The following is a 22739-nucleotide window of genomic DNA, read 5'->3' as shown; positions in this document are numbered from 1 at the left end:
ATTTTCGCTCTGTGGAAACCTGATCTCAACCTGAGTCATTTTCATATTCATCAATCTGTCATTATATATTTCAGGTAAAGAGGCAATGCTGTCATTTGTTGTATGCCTGGATTTGAAAATTGCACAAGAAATATAGCTTTCAATTGTGCATCGTTACTTCCCTCCCTTGGTCACACCACATACTATAATGACTCTCTGGGTGTGGTCAGGGAAATAACAGACTAACTCATAACAGGTAAACTGTCCCATTTAATATTGCCTGCAGTGGAAAAATCCCTCAGTTCCCTTTGTAATTTTTGAAATGTTTACATCTGCTTTAATAAATAGTTAAACAATAACTTGATTGTCAGTATGTAATGAAATATCACCTGCAGTGACCACACCATAAAGATGATCTACCAACAGTTTTTCTTTTGACTTTATGGAAAACAGGTTTGCTGTTTTAGTCACATTTAGCTGTCTTCGACATAAAGCCACAAGAGGAAGATATTTTCGGGTAAAAGGTAAGGCGAACGCCTTACTATATGCTTTTCACACCTAACAAGGGAACCTAGTGGAATATTTAACTGTTAGATATTTCATGCTATTTTATGCCAAATATTCAAAATTTCTAAAGCTTCAAACCACCTAATTTTATTTTGCCTTTCTTGACAACCAGAAATCCACCTAACAGACACAGAAGAACTGTTGGATAAAGCTATTTATCGAGGACTAACTACCCCCGAAAATTCAGCATAAGAATTTGTTCGCTCCAAAGTAGTGCATGTGTCTAGAATCAGAAAGAGATTGCACAAATCTGATTTGCAAGGTGGTCCAGTGATTAACACTTTTGCCTCACACCAAGAAAGGTCTAAGTTCAAACCTATAGTGGGTTAACCCTAACCCCTAATGTCCAAATATCCCCCCAAAAGGCCATGGGATGGCAAGGTCCCAAGTTGATCTGATAATCTTTTGCATTCTTCTGTGTCTTTGACTCGGATATTAATCGCAATGCTCAAAATCCAGCAAAGCACAAAGACCAGTCATGCTGATCATGACATGTTGCACCAGTTAAAAGTAAATAAAAGGAGCACCAGAGCAGTCTTCCGTTGAGTGTGATATTTTTCTTTCATTCTGCAATGGTGTGATTCGATTGCATCATCAGTATATGATGTGATATCGATAGATTTCACTGTTTTCACAAACACTCCTTACAGATAAAGTTCCCCATTCAGATTTACTTATCTTCCTTTTTGGGGAAACGTGAAAAGAAAGTTTGATTTGCCTGTTTTCCAACCACACACATGTACACACATGTCAGCTGCTTTTACACACCTTTTTTTTTTGCTTTCAGTTTACCTGACTGTTGTTTTTTGGTGTGGTTAGAGTAATCAGGACCAATAATTTTATTGAATTCTGTCCATACTGTATAGGAATGTTTCTTGTTTGTTAAGCTACTTTAAGACTGACCTGTGAATCATTCAATAAGAAAAAGAAAATGAAAATGTGTTGCGTTTACCCACCACAGACCAATTTTAAATAGTTTTTTATGCACTTTGTTACCAGCAGCCTGTTGTAAAACCTGAATGTAGGAAAAATGCTAAATATAACAGCTTGGCAGGCATAAATGGTACCTTTGTTCCAACAAGTTGATTCTTAAACAGCAGAAATAGAAAAAAAAATCTAGCAAAGACCTGACACTGGACCTGAGAGATGCATCTGGCCCTTCAATCGATCCATCTGCTGTTCACTGAAGCCTCATCAGAAATCGCATCAGCGGAAGGGTGGCTGTCAAGAAGCCATTCCTAAGGGAAACAGGGAGAAAAGGATGAGATATACCAAACTACACAAGAACTGGAAAGAGAATAAGTGGCAACATCATTTGTCATCAATATGCATGGAGCAGATTGGAGGAGAAGTACAACAGTGAGTACAAGGCTTTGTAGTTGTTTGAGGCTGTTTTTCAGTCAATGGTGTTGGAGATCTTGTCAGAACTGATGGAATTATGAATGCAGAAAAGCATCTTCAGATTTTGATCCACCATTGGGAAAACATCTGATTGGCAATGATTCATGATTGCAAATACGCTGCTCATGGAGTAAACACTATTAGTCATGGATTGGCCTCCCCAGAGCCCGGACTTCAACATTATTGAAGCAGCGTGGGATTATCTCAACAGAGAACAGAATGAAAGCAGCCAACATCCAAAGAACAGCTTTAAATGTCGTCCAAGAAGCCTGGAGAATTATTCAATGACTAATGACATTCAAGCTTGTTAGAATTGCACAAACTCTTTTGCCTTGTATACTGTGTTTACATCTTTTCCCCACTTTTCTTGCAAAATATAAAGAAATGAGAGGTGACTTTTTTTGCACAGTACTGTATATTATCCATTTGTTGGTGAGATCATAGTTATAAACAACAAATTCCCCTCTGAGTCTTTTTATGAAACATATAAAAATCTGAAAAAGTTTAAATCATGTTAACATAATTCATCTGGACAATCTGGACAGGCAGCTAACTTGCTTGCTTCTTTCTGGGCTCATGTTAAATCACAGATTAGATGGTTTATGGCATTCTTGTGGGAGTTTTACCCAGTGAAGGGGGGCCCACAATTTACAGGGATTATATGGTGTGCTTTATATCTAGGTATGCACATAAAGAGCATGAGCCAGGGAGAGCAGAGCTTTTGCATGGCTGCATTAGCACCATGCAGGAGCTAATCCAGCAAGCAGCAAGCAATGGGGCTAAGTGGAACAGAGTTTTAAAACAAACACGTCCAAAGAGCCAAAAACTGCCACTTAATCTACATTCATAGGGGTTAGATTTGGTCCTAGAGATCAGCTGCTGCTGAAGGGTCACTGACTAATACATGCTCTTACAGCTAAACCTGCTCATTGTCCCCCCTTTTGGGTAAAAATTGAGACAAAATGGTTATTTGGAGAAGCTGAGCAAAAATAGACAGCCTACTTTTATTTGGAAGCTGCTGATATCAGGTTTGCTGTAAAACACATGCATAAAGTGTCAAAATACAAGCTGCATGTCCAAAAGTTCAAATTAAAAGGCAGAGTGGGGGAAAACAGAGTCTACAGGGGTAAACGGGAACTGTAGACCATGAGCCAAAAAAAAGGAAATCAGTTCCTAGGACTTTATTTCTAGGTAATGTTTTTGAGTTCCTAAAAAGGTCTTTCCAAGAAAAGTTGCTGTGGGGACTGTGGGGCCAATGAAAAGGTAGATCGATGATGCAGGTAAACAAGAATCTTTATTCCGTTCAATTTAACAAGTGGCAGCCAGTGATGTTGACTCAAGTAGATATCTGTGTAGCTGAAAGCTCACCTGCACCCCCCCCCCAATATAAAGACACAGTCAGATAATGATTGACTCCTTGTTTTGGAAGTATTCCTTGTCGTCATTGAGGATTTGCTTGTTAATGCCTAACAGTTGCAGAGAGCTGAGCAGAAGGGATGCAGTGTTTCTTCGAATCAATGAAATATGATCCAGGAAGGCTGATTTACGTAATAGATTCATGCGTTTAAAGGTTTATCAGATGCCAAAGCACTACATCGTATAATAAAAAACGATTAGGAAGGATTTTACACGCTAACTTGAAAGTGATTATGGCAACAATCATTATACAGCAACCATAAAGCCCACTGCGTCAGCACATCTCCCCCATCAATACAGTGATTGGCGGTGGGTTGGCGGCTTTATTCAGTAGTCCAAATGTTGATGTAGTGAAATGAATGCGAAGCAATCAATGCGCTCCATGACTACGCCTGTAAAACAGTAAAATAAAAGTAAAAATCAGATCTGATTTAAGTTCGGCCAGGCTGAACCTCTGGATCGCTTCAAGCGTGGCTGCTATTTTTAGGTGGCTCTTTTTAAACTTGCAAGTGTGCATTTGCATGCACCTCCAGCTTGTGCAGATAGTGAACATAAACCTGATGTCATCTGACCTTCATGTCAGGGATGACAGCCCAGTATCTGACTATGACCTAAAAGCTAAACGGGGGGTCGGCTTTTGAGAAGGGGATATTTGGTGCAACGAATTGAACTGTGGGCATGTTCCACTCTTCTGTTGTATGCTGGCAGTCAGCAGATTTTGGTCCCTACCTGCTCTACTCACATGATTCATTTCACTATAACTCACTATGTCATTTTCTCCTAATTGAAATTCAAGTACGAGGTCACTGTTTCGACATGCTGGAGGAAATCCAGTGCACATCCGCAGGTGTGTGAGTGCAAGCAGCCAGAGCAGACTTCCGTGGAGTGATTTAAAAATAACAGCAGAGCTTAAAATGGTCCAGTGGTGCACCAACAGACAATCTTGAGTGGGACAGTGGCTAAATTTAAACAAGGTATGCATGATCACACCAACTACTGCAGAGTGAGTATAATGTATCCCAGATTTGTCTCACCATAACCTGCATAAAAAAGCACATTTATCTTGCCTTTACTGTTAATCACACAAATCAACACAAATTAAGTGTCATTCTCTTCTGCGCTCTGATAGACAGTTGGAGGAATGAATTATTTGATGTCCTGCAGAATTTGTACATTTGCTCACTTCAAAATAAATGAACAGTCTGCAATTTTTATGGTAGTTTCATTTTTAATGTAAAGAGACAGAATATCAACCAAAACCCCAGAAAAACACCTTACGTAAAACTCTCACACTGACTTGCATGTCACTGAGCGAGATAAGTATTTGGTCTCTGTAATCTCTTTAATCAGAGATTCAGACACGGCTTGGGAGAAAGTGTTGTGGTCAGGTGAAACATAAATGCAGCTCTTTGGCATCAACGACCTGCCGTGTCAGAAATGCAGAGTACGACCCAAAGAACACCATCCCCGCTGTCAAACACGGAGGTGGAAACATTATGGTTTGGGCTGTTTTTCCTGCTAAGGCTACAGGACAATTTTACTGCATTGAGGGTCCATCCATCTATCCATTTTCTTCCGCTTATCCAGGGCCAGGTCGCACGGGCAGCAGCCCAAGCAGAGAAGCCCAGACCTCCCTCTCCCCAGCCACCTCCTCCAGCTTATCCGGGGGAACACCAAGGCGTTCCCAGGCCATTCGAGAGACATAATCTCTCCAGCGTGTCCAGTGTGTCCTGGGCTTCCTCCCGGTGGGACATGCCCAGAAAACCTCGCCCAGGATGCATCCTCGTCAGATGCCCGAACCACCTCAACTGGCTCCTTTCGATGTGGAGGAGCAGCGGTTCTACACTGAGCCCCTCCTGAATGGCTGAACTTCTCACCCTATCTCTAAGGGAGAGGCCAGTCACCCTTAGGAAGAAACCCATTTCTGCTGCTTGTAATGGCGATCTCGTGCTTTCGGTCACTACCCACAGCTCGTGACCATAGGTGAGGGTAGTGGCGTAGATTGACCGGTAAATTGAGAGCTTCACTTCACTCAGCTCTCTCTTCACCACAACAGACCGGTACAGCGGCTGCAGTGGTGCGGACGCTGTACTGGCACCAATCCGTCTGTCGATCTCCCGCTCCCTTCTCCCATCACTCGTGAACAAGACCTCGAAATACTTAAACTCCTCCACTTGGGGCAGGGTCTCGTCCCTGACCCGGAGTGGGCCAATGGACCATAAATTATTGGATGAGAACCTTGTTCCTTTAGCTAGAACACTGAAGATGGGTCTGGAAGGGTCTTCCAGCAAAACAATAAAAAAACAAAACAAAAAAGTGGCCAAGAAGAAGCACATTAAAGTTGTGGAATGGCCCAGCCAGAAAAAAATGTGGTGGGAGCTGAAGCTTAGAGAGTTTCTGTAAAGAGGAGTGGGCCAACATCCCTCCTTAGACGTGTACAAACCTGGTGACCAACTACAAGAAACTCTCTCTACCATTAAATATTAGAGACTGTTCATTTCTTTGGAAGTGAGCACAACTTACAAATTCAGCAGTGAATTGAATAATTACTTCCCCACTGCAGCCGTCTATACTCAGATTTAACAAATGAAGATATTGCATGGTGCTTTAAGGTGGCATTTTATTCATTGAACTGAATATCGGTCTCTCATAAAAAATATATATATTTATGTGCAGGAGTTTCTTATTCGTCTCTTCGGCTTTCTTTCATTATTATTAGATGTGCGAATGTCACTTTGCCGCACAAAAACAGAAGAACACCGCTGCCCAATTAAATTTCCGAAAAACACAGCATTCACAACACAGCAACCCTTTTCTTATTTTTTATAAAACAATATGATTTGAAAATAAATATGCTTTACTGTTTACACAGACAAAGAAAACATGTTAATAGTGAAGAAGAGACAAAGGGATCTAATAATTAGGGCTCTAAGATTGATGGCAGAAAGATGCAGATTGTTATCCAGATTTGAAAACGGTGGTAGTGTTGTAGTATTGTATACTGAGCTGCGAGCAGTAGTTTTTTATATTTGCATCTTGGGCCGTGTACAAAACAAACATCCGCTACTTACTTAAATACTTAAATACTTACTTCACACAGATGTATCCCATTCAATCACTCATATAGACATTAACTCTTACACACACACACACACACACACACACACAAGTTGAAATTCTACAGAGTACCCACGCCCTTAGATGAGACGGGTTGAAAAGGAGGAGGTGTTATCAGTACAAATGATCTATTTGGGAATGTTAAAATCATTTATGATTTTTTTGTTGTTGCTTATTTTGCTTCGTAGAAACGAGAGTAGCCATCAGTGACCTTACACATGGGGAGATAGGACAGCCACAGGTACATAACACTGCATACATAAATAGACCAAATTAAATATGGGTAGACTGAATACTGAAAAATACTCTATAACATAAATTATCTAGAATGAACTATTAGAGAGAGATATTAACTATGTACAGGTTTAGAGAAGCTGTATAATCACTGGATTCTGTATTGAGTTCAACATTGAAGAAAACTACGTCGACAGTTGACAGACTCCTGAAACAATGCAAACAAAAATAATTTAAAAAGCAGTACTCTTTCGTGAGGCACAGTTTTCAAATGGAATCAATCATACAGTGGTTTTCTTGTAGGACATAGCAATACATACAAACTCTATATCGATGACCAGTATCCCTTTAAAAGTATATGGCACTTCAGAGTCTCCTCTGATCACAGACGTGACCCATGTAAGCACAGGTCAGTGCTGCAAAGTCTTCAGAGGGAAGGAAGTGATATCACGAGGAGAAAAAAGGCAAAACGTCGTCTGAGAAAGGTCCATCCATCGCTTAAAAAAAAAAAAAAGACACCCACGTCCTCTTCAGTCCTGCCTGCTGTTTTAGCAGTTAAATATATATTAGATTGAGAGGTTTCGCATGTTATGATTGAAACACAACCACAGTAGACTCGTATCCAGTGGAGTAATTGTACACAATGATCTGACGATAAGACTACACCTGCACTGCAAGCCTGCTAGAAATGCAAAACCACATAGCTCCTATTTTGCTTTTAGACGAATCATGGGCTTAGTTATTACAGTAGCAGCAACAATTCTGTATATTCTTTTTTTTCTCTCTTTAAATGTGGTCTATGTACACACAGATATACAGTGGGAGGAAATTTCAGTTCAGTCCTTCTTTTTGTTCTGTTTCGGTCCATGGGGAATGCTTTCCACAGAAAAGAAGAGCTTACAGTTCAAAGGTCAAAAAGTGCGTGCTGTGAAGTATCTCTAATATATTCCTTCATCTTGTACATCTGGTGCCCCCACTTCTCTCATCTTCTTGGCTTGTCACATCTAAACAAGAAGAAAGAGAAATGATCATAAGCGCAATAAATGTTTATAGGGAACAGCAAAATCAGCCTATTTTTAATTCTTTTGTCTTGCTCACACAAATGCAGGCAAGGTGGCATTTATTTGGAGATAACTTATCTCATAAACTCCCCTTCCAGTTCTCCATCTATGCCCTACTGTACTATAAGCTGTTCCGATTCATTCACCTCTCAGTACTATCTGGGGATCTGTCTGGCCCAGTAGGCCTACCCCAAACCCCATATGCTGTCACATCTACATAAGGGTGTGGTCCCAGCTAGTGAATTAATAATTAAGTCAATTTGCCGCTTGGTCCTGGGCAAGCAGGGATGCAGCTTTTTGAAATAATCATAGTTTAAAACAATGAAAAGGGCATTGAAACAAATTTCTGCAGACTGCAGACTTTGCCAGTTCAACATATATTTATCCAGAAACTGCAGTTCCTCAAATGACCCAAAATTCCTCACTTGAACCTTCAAATTGGTAGTACGCAAACCGGTTACTGGCATCTCAGTTGCTATAAATGCAGTCTATGATTTTATGTACTGTTTTTGCATTTAAAAGACTGTAAGACTACAAGAAACAGCATACAATTTTGTATGCAAACCATGTTCCAGTGCTAGTACATTAGATTACAGTAGTTTATAGTTGTACTAGAAGCTATAGTAGTCACGCGACTGAATATGAAGAGAACCTGCAAAAGCCTCCATAGTGGAGTCTAACAGGGATGTTGTGACTAGAGCCTGTTTGCTACCGATGTCATCTGACCGAACTATATTTGGATCTTAAGTTGGTTGCATTACTATAAATTCCACACAGGTTTTCCGTTTAGTCCAACAAATGGGTGAACCACTTTGCCGATGTTACTTACTTGCAGGTCCTCTCGTTGAGCTCTAGCTGGCGTTCTTTACAGTATTCGTCTGTGTGTTTGCAGGAGCACCGGCAGGTTGCAGGGTCCTGTACAAACAAACGCTTTCTCCTCTCTGAGCACTGATCACAACACGGCTCACAAACACTGGACAGACAACACAAGGAGATGGGGAGGAAGAAGGAAAGGCAGATTATCACAGTGCACCGTTATCACCCATAAGAAAGGTCACCCTTGGGTCAACCCTTTCATATGCTCCAGTTTGCTCCTCCGAGCCACTGCCAATTTGTGCATGTGACAGTTGTATAGTATTGCTCACAGGATCCCTCAGAGCAGGCAGAAAGTCAAGCAGTAGAAATAAACCTGCTCCCTACCCCCATCCTTGCCTAGCTGATTCGACCTCTCCTGAATGAACGATATGTGTTAGACATGCAGTTAGCGAAGCTCGAGACCAGTTCATGCATCACAAAGCAATATATGGCTTTAAAGTGCGGGTCAGTGACAGCGCACTTCTCACTGTCACTCTAAACTCGTGATAAAGAAGACTCGAGGGTCTGTTTGATGCACTGTTAGGAAAGATTTCATTTTATTGAAGGAAAGCCGAGGACTAGGTTTCCCACAGAGAGACATGAAATCAAAACAAAGGCTGAAAGTCATCTGAATTACAATTCTCAGCAGGTGTGAAGCCCCAGATACTTCATTGACATCTTAATATACAAATTACAAGTGAAAATACAGACAGGAATCTCTTCACAGTATGAACACTGAAGAAACATGATCTCGTTATATTACTTTTGAATAAAATATTAGTTTTTTATGGTTTCAGACACAAAAGCAGGCAAACAAAGAAATAAAAAAACAGTCCTTGCTAAACAATTTGCTGAAAAAAAAGCAATAGATAGCATCACTCATATCTTCACATAACATGAAAAGTACCAGCATTAAGCACAGGACAGCAAAAAAACCAAACAAAAAACTGTTTGTAAAGATGAAAAGAACAAAGTGGGGAAAGGAGACGGGTACGAGACACAGCAAAGCAGCACAGACTCAACACTGAAGACGGGACTATGATTACAACCCTGGTGATCCCAGCACAGATACCAGAACAGTATGAGCCGGTTGGCAAAGCCATGCTGGTGGATCTGAGATCAGTGTCAGTAGACAGGAGGTTCATGTTACAGCTAGCAGCTGATCTAAGATCTGTTTATTTGAACTCCTTTAAACGTGGACATTATCAATAATAAAAAGAGCTATCTGACAAGAAGCCACAGCCAATTTGAACCCTAGGTTTTTGTCGGTTTTATGATACAATGCTGTATCTCGTCTCGAACATCAGTCAACCATTGCCTCGGTTATATTACTAGGAGATTAGTTGGAGATTTTGAGGTTAATGTTTATTCCTTGCAAGTTGGTATGTGGTCTGAAGTACCCCCTAGTTATCACTCAAAATTTAACTGAAGCTACCTTCGCAAAACACATCGGCAAACAGGGCATAGTCTAATATCCTGAACATAGACTGTAGATAAAAGGTGGACACAGCCAATATGAATTACCCATTCGTTAGCAAAGACTTCTTTTTTGCCATCGCGGTTTGTTCAAACGAGCGAGGAACGGATCTGACTAAGAAGCTGGATAGCTAAAAATTCCCCTGCTGGCCAGAAGAAAGAATACAGGTTTGAAAAACTTCCACAGTGGAAGTTCCTGAAACCTAAAAACTGTGTATGTCTTTTATATACAGTCTAAGATTCTGAATATTTAGGACATGGATGACAAGACAAAGTTTGGACACCACACGGAAGCAACATGCTAATCGATAGGGCCGATAAGCAAATTAAATGGTACAAATTAAAAGGGGCAAAATAACTCCTCCCAGATTAGCTTAATTATAAGAAGCGCAACACTCAGGTGCAGGTAGGTGGAGAAGGCAGAGCTGACATACGCATCATGAATTGTATTTTCAGGGTTTTTCTTTCGTTTTCTCTTTTGGCCTTTATTCTTGCCTGTCCGGGATTTTCTGCAAGAGAGACAGGAGAACAAGGCAGAGAGATGCCTGAGAGACTGATGAGAGTGACGTGCTTAAATCTCTGAATGATAATTGCTTAAGCCAACATGAATTGATCGCAATGTTTTTGGTTTTTAAAAAAATATGTATATCATTTTATTAGCTAAGAGTTTTAATTTTTGTTACTGATTGGCTTATATGGGATTCTAACTTCACACAAGGCTCTCTGGACCCAATTAATACGATGAGATATGATGTGAAATGAATGAGCGTAGTGAGAAAGTAACTCCATCATGAGTTAAATGACCTACAAATAACGCTTTTAGAAAGCAAGACAACAACTTATATCCTCTTTCTCAAAAAACAGCCAGAGTAAAGCAGCTCACTGTGTGAATATGATTAATATCGCATATTCCGAGACTAAGTTCCTTCACTGCCCAAAACTGGGCTCAAAAGATATGTATATATGTTTAAATAATAAGTACAATGACTCTGCAGAGAGTGAAAGCATATTGTTCTTTGTAGGTTATGGTGGGTGGAAGTTTCCCAGATGATCTGAATACAAAAAAAATTGGACTTTACCAAAACCGCATCTTTTAGTCTATTCGGGCCAACTCTTTATCACTGACTCGACTTGTTACAAACTGCAGCACAATGAGAACAGGCCAGTGTGTGCTTACAAAGCATGCACCTGGTGTATAGGCTGGATTTCATATGCATTATTTATAACGAGCTGAGTCAGATATAATTCCGCTGCACAAGGTATATTTAATTATGCTGGAAACTTTTTGTTAGTTAGACGTAACAGCAAAAACATGATTACAAGTATCTATTGGTATTTATGGCTAGCATATATACAGTACATTAATTCTACTTTCTAAGTAAGAAAAAATATAAAATATTATAAATATTAGGAGGAATAAGAAATAAATAGAAGCGTTGCAATTGTATCATGCACAGAAGACGTGATACAACTGCAGTGTCAGACTCACAGTGATGTGAAAAAGAAAGTTTTAACAGGACTCTATGTAGTCCTGGTAAAAACTAAGTGCACCCCATGATACAAGAGCTTGTCGAACAATTTTTAGCAGCAATATCTTAAAGCGGTTATTTTCTGTAAGACTTTCAGTCTCACACATCGTTCTGGAGAAATTTTGGTCCACTTTTCTTCACAGCGATTCTCCAGTTCATCCATGTTTGCGGGAATTCATTTATGCACAGCTCCAATGCCCCTCCACAGGATTTCGATCAGGTTGAGGTCTGACTAGGCCATTGCAGCACCTTTCCTTTTAAAGCCATTCTGTTGGAGATTTGACTTGTTGTATGACCCAGTTAGGACCAAGCTTTGGTTGTCGGACAGATGGCCTCACACGGTCTCTAGAATACTTTGGTATATAGAGGTGTTCATGGCCGACTCAATGACTGCAAGGTGCCCAGGTCCTTTGGCTAGAAAACAAACCCAAATTATCATCCCTCTACCACTGTGGCTGATAGTCGATATAAGATGCTTTTGCCGATATGTTGTGCTTGTTTTCCCCAAATGTGGTGCTGTGCATTATGGCCAAACGTCTCCACTTTGGTCTCATCTGTCCAAAGGACATCGTTCCAGAAGTCTTGTGGTTTGTTCAGATGCAACTTTGCAGACCTAAGCCGTGCTGCCATTGTCTTTTTAGAGTGAAGATGCTTTTTCCTGGCAGCCTTCCAAACAAGCCATACATTTAACATGCTAACTGAGGCCTGTAGAGTCTGTAGTTTCTCTGAGCATTGCAGGGTCAGACCTTGGGTTGAGCTGACTCGGACGTCCACTCCTGGGAAGATTGTGGCATTGTGTTAACACACAGCTGAATGTTCCAGACCAGAAAACTGCCAAAACTTTACTTTTAAAGAGATATTAATTAATCGATTATCAGTTAATTGATAATCAGCAAATATACTCGATTAAATTATTATCAGTTAACCAAGTACATTTCATTATCAGCGCTTGGCTGCTATTTACTCTTTTAATCATTGTGGAAGCAAAAAGGGTGTACTTAGTTTTTCACAGGACCGTATAAAGTCCCGTGAAAACTTCATTTTTCACAGAGCTGTATAGTCCTGTGACCTCAGGTCATATCAAAGCACATAACCTGATGTCACTCCATTATTCAGTCACATAGGTGCTTTTTTTAAACTTATGTTCAGTGGGTGACCTTAAAAATAAAGTTGCCCTCTTTTTAGTATGACAGATGTTTTTCTTGAAGGTTTTGCTGCTGTTGGTAGTGCAGTCTGTCAAAGAATTTTAGATTTTTAGACTATTATTAGAATTGGATTCTCATTTGACTGAATCTTTCCTTATTTTACACGTCTCTTTCCACATGTGTCCACTCTGCACTTGACACCTAGCTACCTTATTGATGGGCAAACCAAATTTCATTTTATGAAAATGACTGGGAAGGAAGGCTGCAGCCATGCTAGCAGCACATTTAGGTTTAACTTTAGCACAGCAGTGCTTTGAGCTAAATGCAACATCAGCATGGTAACTTGCTCACAATGACAATGCTAACATGTTGATGTGTAGCTAGGTAAAAGGCTATTTAGCCTTGGTTTAGTGTATTAGCATGATAACATTTGCCAATTAGCACTATGCCCAGCCGCGGCTGGTGGTGGTATGTTGTTAGTTTTGCAAATACGTATTCATAATCCAAAGCGGGTGATATTGATGGCGCTTTATGAATGATTGGAAGGGATCAAATTATTTTCTGCAGACCATCACCACTCAATGGATGTGTGCAACATTCAAGACTGTCCACCCACTAGTTGTTTTTTCCCCACCTAAACATGAATGTAATAGAGAACAAGTTGGGGGATAACCAAAGTCATGATTAATATTGAAACGATCACTGTTTTCTTGTACAAAATGCGCTAATAATTGTAGAGAATTTTTAGTTCAGGGAAAACTGCGGATGGACTGGCAAACTGAAAAGAATCTGTCATTGCTATCACTGTGAGCATGGCTAAAAATAACATTTTGATTCAGGGATGTATCTGGATCACAGACTGCAGAAGTCATAAATGGGGCTAACTAAGCCCCATTTAGGACTGATTGATAAATACAGCATCTAGGTCTGTGTAACAGAATGAAGCAGACGTGTTTCAAATGTAAAATCCACACAATTTCTGCAGAGACGTTGATAATTAACTAATTTCACAACCTCAACATAATGAGTCATCCTAACAGACTTTGAGACTCTTGCCTTAGAGAGGTTAGCCAACATGAATCAAAATATCAGAAACAAGAACATGAACTGTTACCCTAAAGTAACACCCCACCAAAGCCACACTCGCAAAAACAGTTAAAGCAAAGTTCAAGAAGATCACGCAGCTACCCCTTATCTATATGACAGACGACCTGACATAAAACCAAAACAACAACCCCACAATGGAAAAATATCAACGGCTACTCACAGAAAGAGGATTAAAGAGTTTAATGACCCTTAGCACACTGACTTCTGTAGTATTCAAAGGGAGGCCCTCTTAAGATAGGACTCTAAACACAAAAGTTTAACAGATCTTCAAAAACACTGTTATCTATATCAGAGGAGTCAGAAACCAAAGTTGCAGAAGTCAAGTGGCATCTACACAGCAGAGACGAGGGAGACGAATGCAGATGAGATAGAAAAGGTGGGAAAGGTGTAAAGGACAGGTTTGCAAGTGCAATGAACTCATCAAGTGTCACTCATTGACCTGAGCGGGATTAGCTGGTATTCCCAATGTTTATTATCTGACAGCAGCATGTTAATTTGTGCTCACTATAGGACGATCTCATGTTGCTTGTTCACTGAGGTTTTGATGACATGTTATTGCTTTTGGCTTTTCTATCTGTGTTTTTGTCTTTCTTTTTTTATATTAAAGAAAGAAAAAAGGAGGAAGTGGGAGTGGGAAAATAACAGGCACATCATTTATGTTCAAAAGGGACTATAGTATAATTTGGGAAGGCTGAGAGTTGCAGACAAATGATTGTTTGTTGGCAAGGCAAAACCGGAAAAAGATCAAATCTCAAGTCCCTATTGTTTTCCACCCAAATCACAATCTCCATGCAGAAAGAGCGCTGTACTCACTTTTCTTTCTTTTCTGTCACTTCATTCTTTAACCTGAAAGGCAGAAACAAAACAACATGACATTAGATCACAGCATGCAACTGTATCCCGGTAAACAGATGCTTATCAAGATCATCAGGGACTCGGGGCTTATTATCATCATGGGTGGAATCACATGAATCTTTTCACATCACATTGCGTCACCGTCCTTTACCAGAACCTATGATAAATCTAGTTTCTTTTCAAGTATCTGGCATCTGCAACTGGCAAGTGAATTCAATTTATTGGGAAATTTTGCAGTTCTTGGATTATATTCATTGATGGATCCACACAAAACACATACACACAACTACAAACACATTTTGACAGGTTTGCTTCACTTCCCAGCCAATAACAGTGTGGAGTTGCTGGCATATCTGGAGGCAATAGTTATTCCAAAGTCTTAGGAAACAATGTTTCCTGCAAGGTAATAGACCACTTGCCAAGTTTCTGCTTTACATAGTAGTACAGCAAGTCTGCACAGGATGGAGAACGCATGACAGTATATGTGTTTACATATACTGTACATTAGGATACAAATTCTTTACTTCAAGTAGCAACACAGTAAAACTACCCAATTACAAGCTAAACGTCTAGTTTTAATTTAAAAGTTGAGTAGTTACAAGAACAAAACTGTACTAAAGCCAACCCTATACTGGAGGATAGACCCTTTAAATACTTACACTGGGTTATAGCTAGAGTTCATACTGCCATATAGCTAAAGTGTTTTAAGCACCAGTCACAAAAACACAAAGTATAGGACTGAGCAGCTTTTTTCCAGAGGGGTCTGCCTCTCCAAACCAGGGGCATGCTGATCAGGTTTTTAGAGTAGGTATGTCTGTACCTGTAGGTTATAAATATGCTGGCAAAGCTTTCTCATTTACATATGTCTGAATTCTACTGGTCAATCACATCAAATGCAGTCAGTCCAAGTGGTGAGCATTTGCTAAAATGTAGCGTCAGCACCATCAGCGATTGTTCAGTGACAATGTAGCTTTTGATGTGCAGTCATAAACAATGACCCACTGATGTAAAAAGAGATCTAGGTGCAGATGATTCCCAGAAGGGTTGTAAACTTAACAAAACCAAAAGCTATCAACCAACCCTTTAATGTACAATATATATATATATATATATATATCTATATATATATATATATATATATCTATATCTATATATATCTATATATATATATCTATATATATATATATATATCTATATATATATATATATATATATATATATATATATATATATATATCTATATATATCTATATATATCTATATATATCTATATCTATATATATATATATATATATATATATATATATATCTATATCTATATCTATATCTATATATATATATATATATATATATATATATATATATATATATATATATATATATATATATATATATATATATATATCAGTTTCCCAGCGACTTAATAGCTATAAAGCAGTTCCTGTAATAGTTAAGTCATAATTTTAAAATAGAACTAAATGGATTCATAGCACCATCTAAATTTTTATAAAGGTGTCTTAAAGGTTTATAGCTTCAAGTAAATGGTGAACTAGGACGTCACTGCTGCAGACATGCAGAACTAATTCCCTGTGGATATTTTGCCCAAATTCGGAAGTTTGATGGACAAGTGGCTTCAACGTGAGATACAGTTTAAAAAAAAAAGAAGAGCTATTCAACTCGGCCTTTGGCCAATACTCATACTTGCAATGTTTGCTTTATTGTCAGGGTTTCCTGAAACGTGGGAGGATTAGTAAACCTTGACGCTCTGTCAAGGTTTACTAATTCATGACACAGAGCTCAAATCTGCCATCATAATGTCACGAGTATGGAAAACTACACATGTCCAACAAGAAACAGCAAAAAAGGTGACAAGAAAAAGTGATTATATAGTGTTTGTTGATGCTAGGCCACAAGAGGGACATCATTTGATGTTGATAATGTTACTTGTTTCACCTATTTCTGCCAGTCAAAGCAAAACAGCAAACTGACTGGATCCGTGGTAATTTCAGTCACAGTTAACCTTGTCTCTGGGCAGTCTGTGAGAGGGTCCAGAGACAACTTGTGAACCATCAAACCTAAGACAAGGCCACATCTAAATATAACACTGAATAAAAGCCTCTGAATAGAAGCCATATATACCTAGTTTCCACTGATGCAGAGCCTTTGCATACATGGCAGAAGCTGGGGTAATTTGCACAGGGAAGGGTCTGAGATGGACAGAATCTGCAGTGCACATCGTTCGAACAATAATACAGTGCTGTTTTTGCAGCACCATATTGCCCCAGTAAAATGCAAAATGCCACTTTATAACACTTATCTCACAGACCTATATCTAAACTATGGACCGAGGAGCGATCTCCTTGTCGCAATTGCAAACAATGCTTTAGAGGGCATTGTACTCGATGGAACCAAGATGAATGTAAGCAGCATTGTGAATGTCTGCTGTGATGTGTTCAAACCTGCTCGGGTCTTTTTAGAATCAGCGAAGTGAAAGAAGCAAAGATAAGATATGGATTTAGGTGATACACATCTGGTGAATGTGTCAGATGAAAACTTCAAACAATAACTTCACATGGCGTGCTTGGCCAACTTCCACTCTGCTCCACAAAGGCACGTTGATTTGCCTGCAGTGATGTTTGGCTGTGCTTTGTGTGGATGTGAGTATGTGTGTGTGTGTGTGTTCAGGGTTTCTTACCTACACTCGCATGCGCTGTGTTCTGTAAAACTCATGAAAATATCATTTTTTTGCCTCCTGGGATTAATTCTTTTAATCTGTAAAAGAAAGAGAAAAATAAGAAATACACGTTGGTGTGTCGTATTTCTAAATATCCAGTGTCCTTCATTGTTCCTCAAGTTAAAGTCAGGGTAGTAATATAATAGAAAAGGCAGATCCGAATGGATCCAAATGCACAGCTTTTGCATGCTACAATAGGGTTCAGTGCTCAAAGGTCACACCTAAGCAGCCTTTGAGCTATGTGCACTTGGACAGGCTGAAGGGGCTTTTTTATGCTAAGTACCATGAGGGCCCTGGGCTGGTCGGACAGACACTTGTAAAGCCTGTGCACCTTCTTAGCTTGACGTTTGGGCAAAAATAAACTGAATAAGTGTCCATATTTAGGATACAGACATATCCTTCTTTGGCATAACTGCCAAAGAAGAAAAAACAATATAAAAACACAAGTATTACTGCTCCAAATAACGTTGCTGACCTCCATTGTAACGTTATAAGTGGATGTCGGCGTGCACTGCAGCATCTCGTCGTTGCAGCAGCCGGCACAGCGTGTTAAAACGACGCATGACGGGATGAAGATGTGCTCCACCTCATCTGGATACTCCTGCAGAATTTCCACCAAAAGCTCCCGAGGTTGACACAAACTCTTGTTGTACACCTCCATCAGAGGGATCACTGGGAGACAGAGTAACAGTGCACACAGTTAGAAAATGGCAGAGGAGCCATAGTATAAGTGAGTCACTCCTGAACACACACACCTAAATGGAGATGTGAATAAAGAAAATTGGCAGGCTCACAACAAACACTATACACATAAACATGCACACACACGTTTTATGTTGTATTATTCCATCGAGTAGCGCTCGGTGTCTACCATCAAATACAGACTGGACTGACCTACTTTTACACACTTATGTAATTCCTCACTGAAATTAACAAGTACTCCTCTATGTTGTGTTTCCAACCCCTTTCACTTTTCACTTCAGGAGTGACGTTACCAACCCTCCAGCTTCACCAAAGGCCTCTCAGATAGACTCAAGAACCCCTTCATCAACACCAGCTCTTGTTTATTTGAGCTAATTAGATCCGGACTACTCTCAGCTTACCAATTAATCTGTGCAATTACTTTTAGCTTACCATTCATCGTTTAGAGAACAGTATCAACTTTTTTACCCATATTGGCTTACTTTTTCAGCTGTTCATTTGCCCATCTCACCTCTAAATCACAGTATTAACAGTTTATCTGTTACTTTATGTTAACAAACCCTATCCACATATGTGTGACCCTCAAATGTATTTACCACCCCTTCATATGTCAGTCAGCGATATCCTTCAGTCTCATTGGTAGTCTTTACCGCTATTGCCATCTACAGGTCAAACTTTTAGGTTATTATCTCAGCATCTTTCCAAATATCCATGTTAACTATAGAAGTATCCCCTAGGGTAGATGCACCCTGACTCGGAGTCACTGCTGTCTGACGTCATCACCTGCACTGAATATTCTCTGGTCTTGAATGTCACCCAATTTTTTGTATCCATATTGCCTAAAGCTGTAAACTAATAGCCTGTTGTGTGCTTTTCACCTTCAGTCTATTTCCCCCCCACACACCAACCTCCTGTCACTGAGTCTTTGCAGGAGTTCTGCTCTTGAGAAAGATGTTAGCACACAGACCAGCAATACCTCCAGAACATCACTCAGAGCATTGCTGGACCTAAAACAACCCCAGTCTGAGAACCCTCTGGGAAGCCAAACCAAACATGCTGGGCCTGAGCAACATCACGAAGTTCAGCTTCTGATTGTCCAATTTATGTTGGGCAATGCTGGGATTGTGCAAAACTAAACTTAAGGCCAAGAGGGTGACATTCCTTTCTATAAAAGACTCTGGTCTCTATAACATTTCACCAGCTTAACCTCAAACGAGGAGGAATGCTGTTCAACATGAACGTGTCCAACGGTAAGATTTAGAGATGAAACAGCTCATTTTCTTTAGCTTAAAAAAAAAAAAAAAAAAAAAGAGAGTCATGGTCCCGGATGACTCTCCATAGGGTCAAATGACAATTTTGTCCACTAGGAGGCAATAATTTGCCTTTAATGTCAAGGTGAAATTCAAACCAGCCCTTTGTTTTATTGGCTTTTAGCCAACCAGGGAGTCCAGCACAGACTGTATTCCCACGGTGCCCTGTAGGACACCTACCGTTATGTGGACCTCTTTCTGTTTCCCTCGGTATGTGGGCACTCTGCAAGAAAAAAGAAATAAAAAAAAGCACGCCGTTAGTTACAGTAGATTGTGCAAGAACTTAGCATAACCCTCTCCATGCCCCTTACTTATCCACAGTTGTGCCAAAGACATATTTACATTATGACATCGCTGTTGAAACATGAAAACCACACAAACATGCCTCTTATCACAGGCCAACCTACACACGGTATAGACTGCAATCACATTTTAAGGGTTTAAATATTCATAAGCTTTTAACACTAATAACAATAAGGTTCTATAGAACATCAGCTGTTCATCCGAGGGGTAGCAGTTTTTCAAAATAAAACACCCGAAGATACAATTCCTTAATCAGCCTGCTCCTAGTCTAATTATAACTTATATGTATATGTGGTGAGGGAGGCCGTATATGGGCAAATGTTTGATCGGAGGCACAGCGTGTCAAACCATCTGACCTAAGTTCAGCCACATTAACGTGACCAAACTTCATAAACTTCAGGATTGGCTGTTTAGTTTCAGTTACTAGACCTTTATTGTTGTGCTGCTCCACTGCCTCCAGGCAGCACGGATTAATAACCGCTGCCATTAAAGCCGGCAAGAATTTCAGCCTGCTACTTTCCCCTCACAGGGGGGTAGCTGTCACCACACCAGTTGGGCCACAAAGGATTTTTTTTTTTGGCAACTTTCCATTCGTTCGTTACGCACAATGCCGTCTCGTCTTCACACACGCGCGCGCGCACAACCCTTCCCTCTCCCATTTTTTTTTTCACATAGGAGCACGCGCAACTCACGCAATATCTCACCAATGTTGCATGAGATACGGCCTGTGCCGAGTGAGCCGGCATTTGGCGATAAGAAACTCTTTTCTGTTTCTTAATGAAAGGAGAAAGGAGGAGGAAAGAGGAGGAGGAGGGGGAAAAGAAAAGAAAGAAAGGAGAGGAAAAAAATGAAGAAGGTCGGTTTGTTAGCAGGCCCCACCCCCTTCTGGTGGCGTGAGAGGGTCCAACCTTGTGGGCTGAGAGACCCCAGCCCCCCCAAAAAGCGCACTATACATTAATGTATGGGTGTCAAGCTGCCAGCACCGGCTCTTAAACCGAGTGATGATACATGCCGGCTTATAGACGAGCATTTTAGCCTTCACCCGCGTGCAGTCCAGTGTTGATTGAGAGGCCTAACTGTCATTAAGTGATCCAGTTAGTTCAATGAACACTTCACCGGACTCCAGCCTGCTAGTGCTTTTATTATGCTGGGGCTGAGATGCTCGCGAGAGGAGCTGTGTTGCCGCCGGAAACCAAAAGGAAGCAATGGGCTCTTTTGAAAGTGGTGTTACAAGAAAGTCCAATCATGTTACAGGAAAACGCGCAGCCTCCTACTGAGGTTGTATTTTTTTTCACCTTGAAACCTTTGCTCAAAGCCATACCAGCAGTTGATTAATGATTATATAAAAACGATTTACAGTGGGCACTAAAGCGCCATTACAATCCCGCCGCTAGATCGGCTGATTAATCTCGGTTTGAGGGGGATGACTAACGTTCGGTCACTACTGGAATCAAGGGTTGAATTCCAGTTTGAGAACTGGAGCCGCGTCTTGTAGCAGAAAAAGCCAGAATGCCGGTAGTGAACCTGCTCACAAGTCCTAAATCAGAATGGAGCCACTGCGCCTTTAAAGCGTAATAATATCTCCAAGGTGGTTTTTTAGAGCAGGCCTGCAGTCAGCCAACGCCAAACTTAAGATGATTTTTCTGCGTTTTAATAAAAGAAATAAACACTTAGCGTAGATTTACAGGATAAAAAAAGGCTCGCAACACCCGCCGAGTGTGTGTGGGTTATGTTTATACAACGCCACTTTTGCGTAATGGCTGTTTAAATCTCCTCAAAAAAAAAAAAAAAAAAAAGCCACAAAACATTTGAGCTTGTTTAAACACGAGCGGTGACCTAGCTAGAGGAAAGACAAGGACAAGCTACACATTAATGAGCAGTCCCTACATGGCTCAATAGATGTGATCTTTTTTTTTCTTTTAAATTTGTTCTCTATGGGTCAGTTTGCTGTCCGGGGACACTCACCTTGACAGCTGACAGCGTCAAAAATAATAGTGTCAAACTGTCAATAAAGTTCATGGTGTTTGAAATCCAATCCAAGGGGGCAGACGATCTTTGTTTAGAAAAAAATAAAATCAGCAGGCCAAATGTGGCTTTTTGTTCTCAAGCATGAAGTTCACAAGTACGACAATATACAAGAGGACCGGCTAAAACTTCTCTGAAAGGGCAGGAGGTTGTAAAAGCAAATCCATGCTGGTCCCAAGGATACAATCCTTCGCGTGTTAACTACTTCTTCTTTTTGTCTCAACTGTTGCCAATTATTTTCAAGATATCCAGAAACACGAGAATCCAAGATGCACAACGTCTCACATTGTTCCGCAGCAGATCTTTATTTTCTTGCAAGGGAGTAGCAATCCACATTACAGAAATAATCCCATGCTTGTTGAGCCAGGCGTCTCCAAGTGTCTGTCCATTTGAAACTTGAAGCCGTGGACGAGGATGATATTCAGTGGAAAAGAAAACCGCGGTGTCAGTTTAATCGTGGCGAGAAACTTTTGTCTCTTTAGCTCTGGCTGATTTATCTTTAACCCGGTATCATCACTCGGCTCTTGTCTTAGTGCGTCCTCTTCTGTCTGTCGTATAGTGTGGAGAGATCGCGGTACGAAGGAAGTGAATGATCTGGTAGGTGTGTCCTATAGAGCTCTGCGCTAATAGGAGCCCAGAATGCCCCCACCAAAAAAGAAAAAAAGTGATCTTATACATGTGTAATATTGCATATAGGCAAATAGGCAAGATTTACAAAGGGGTTATATATAAAATAGACACATGATCAGTTTTATATCATTATATCTGCGTTGTTGTATCTGTCCTCTGTTCTACATTATGACCAATCCATCCTTTAAAATATCGTTGTAGAACTGTTATGTGACATTTCATGAAACTTCGTTTCCCCTCTTGGCCACAGCTGCCTTGAAAAATATATTTTAAAGTCGGTAAAACGCCTTCCA

General features: G+C 40.2%; 1 protein-coding gene across 2 annotated transcripts; it reads right to left on the bottom strand.

Moving 5' to 3' along the window:
* Positions 1-6171: 6171 nt before the first annotated feature.
* Positions 6172-22400, bottom strand: vegfab (vascular endothelial growth factor Ab). 2 transcript variants are annotated; one of them, XM_086263749.1, is made up of 8 exons: positions 21757-22400; positions 19669-19711; positions 17952-18148; positions 17438-17514; positions 14701-14733; positions 10541-10615; positions 8605-8748; positions 6172-7718 (listed from the first exon to the last, which is right to left on the bottom strand). In XM_086263749.1, exons 1-8 carry the CDS (start codon positions 21808-21810, stop codon positions 7697-7699), a joined length of 645 nt encoding a protein of 214 aa, XP_086119875.1. In that variant the 5' UTR covers positions 21811-22400; the 3' UTR covers positions 6172-7696. The 2 variants fall into 2 exon arrangements, with proteins under 2 accessions (XP_086119875.1, XP_086119876.1); XM_086263750.1 differs by lacking the exon at positions 10541-10615.
* Positions 22401-22739: the final 339 nt, after the last annotated feature.

Source organism: Aulonocara sp. 'chitande type north' Nkhata Bay, linkage group LG15, assembly GCF_057382095.1.
Source record: "Aulonocara sp. 'chitande type north' Nkhata Bay isolate Kocher_YH1m ecotype deep benthic linkage group LG15, A_spYH_male_GT1.1, whole genome shotgun sequence".
Taxonomy (NCBI): domain Eukaryota; kingdom Metazoa; phylum Chordata; class Actinopteri; order Cichliformes; family Cichlidae; genus Aulonocara; species Aulonocara sp. 'chitande type north' Nkhata Bay.
The sequence above is the reverse complement of the archived record's forward strand: the minus strand, read 5'-3'. Positions and strand labels throughout refer to the sequence as shown.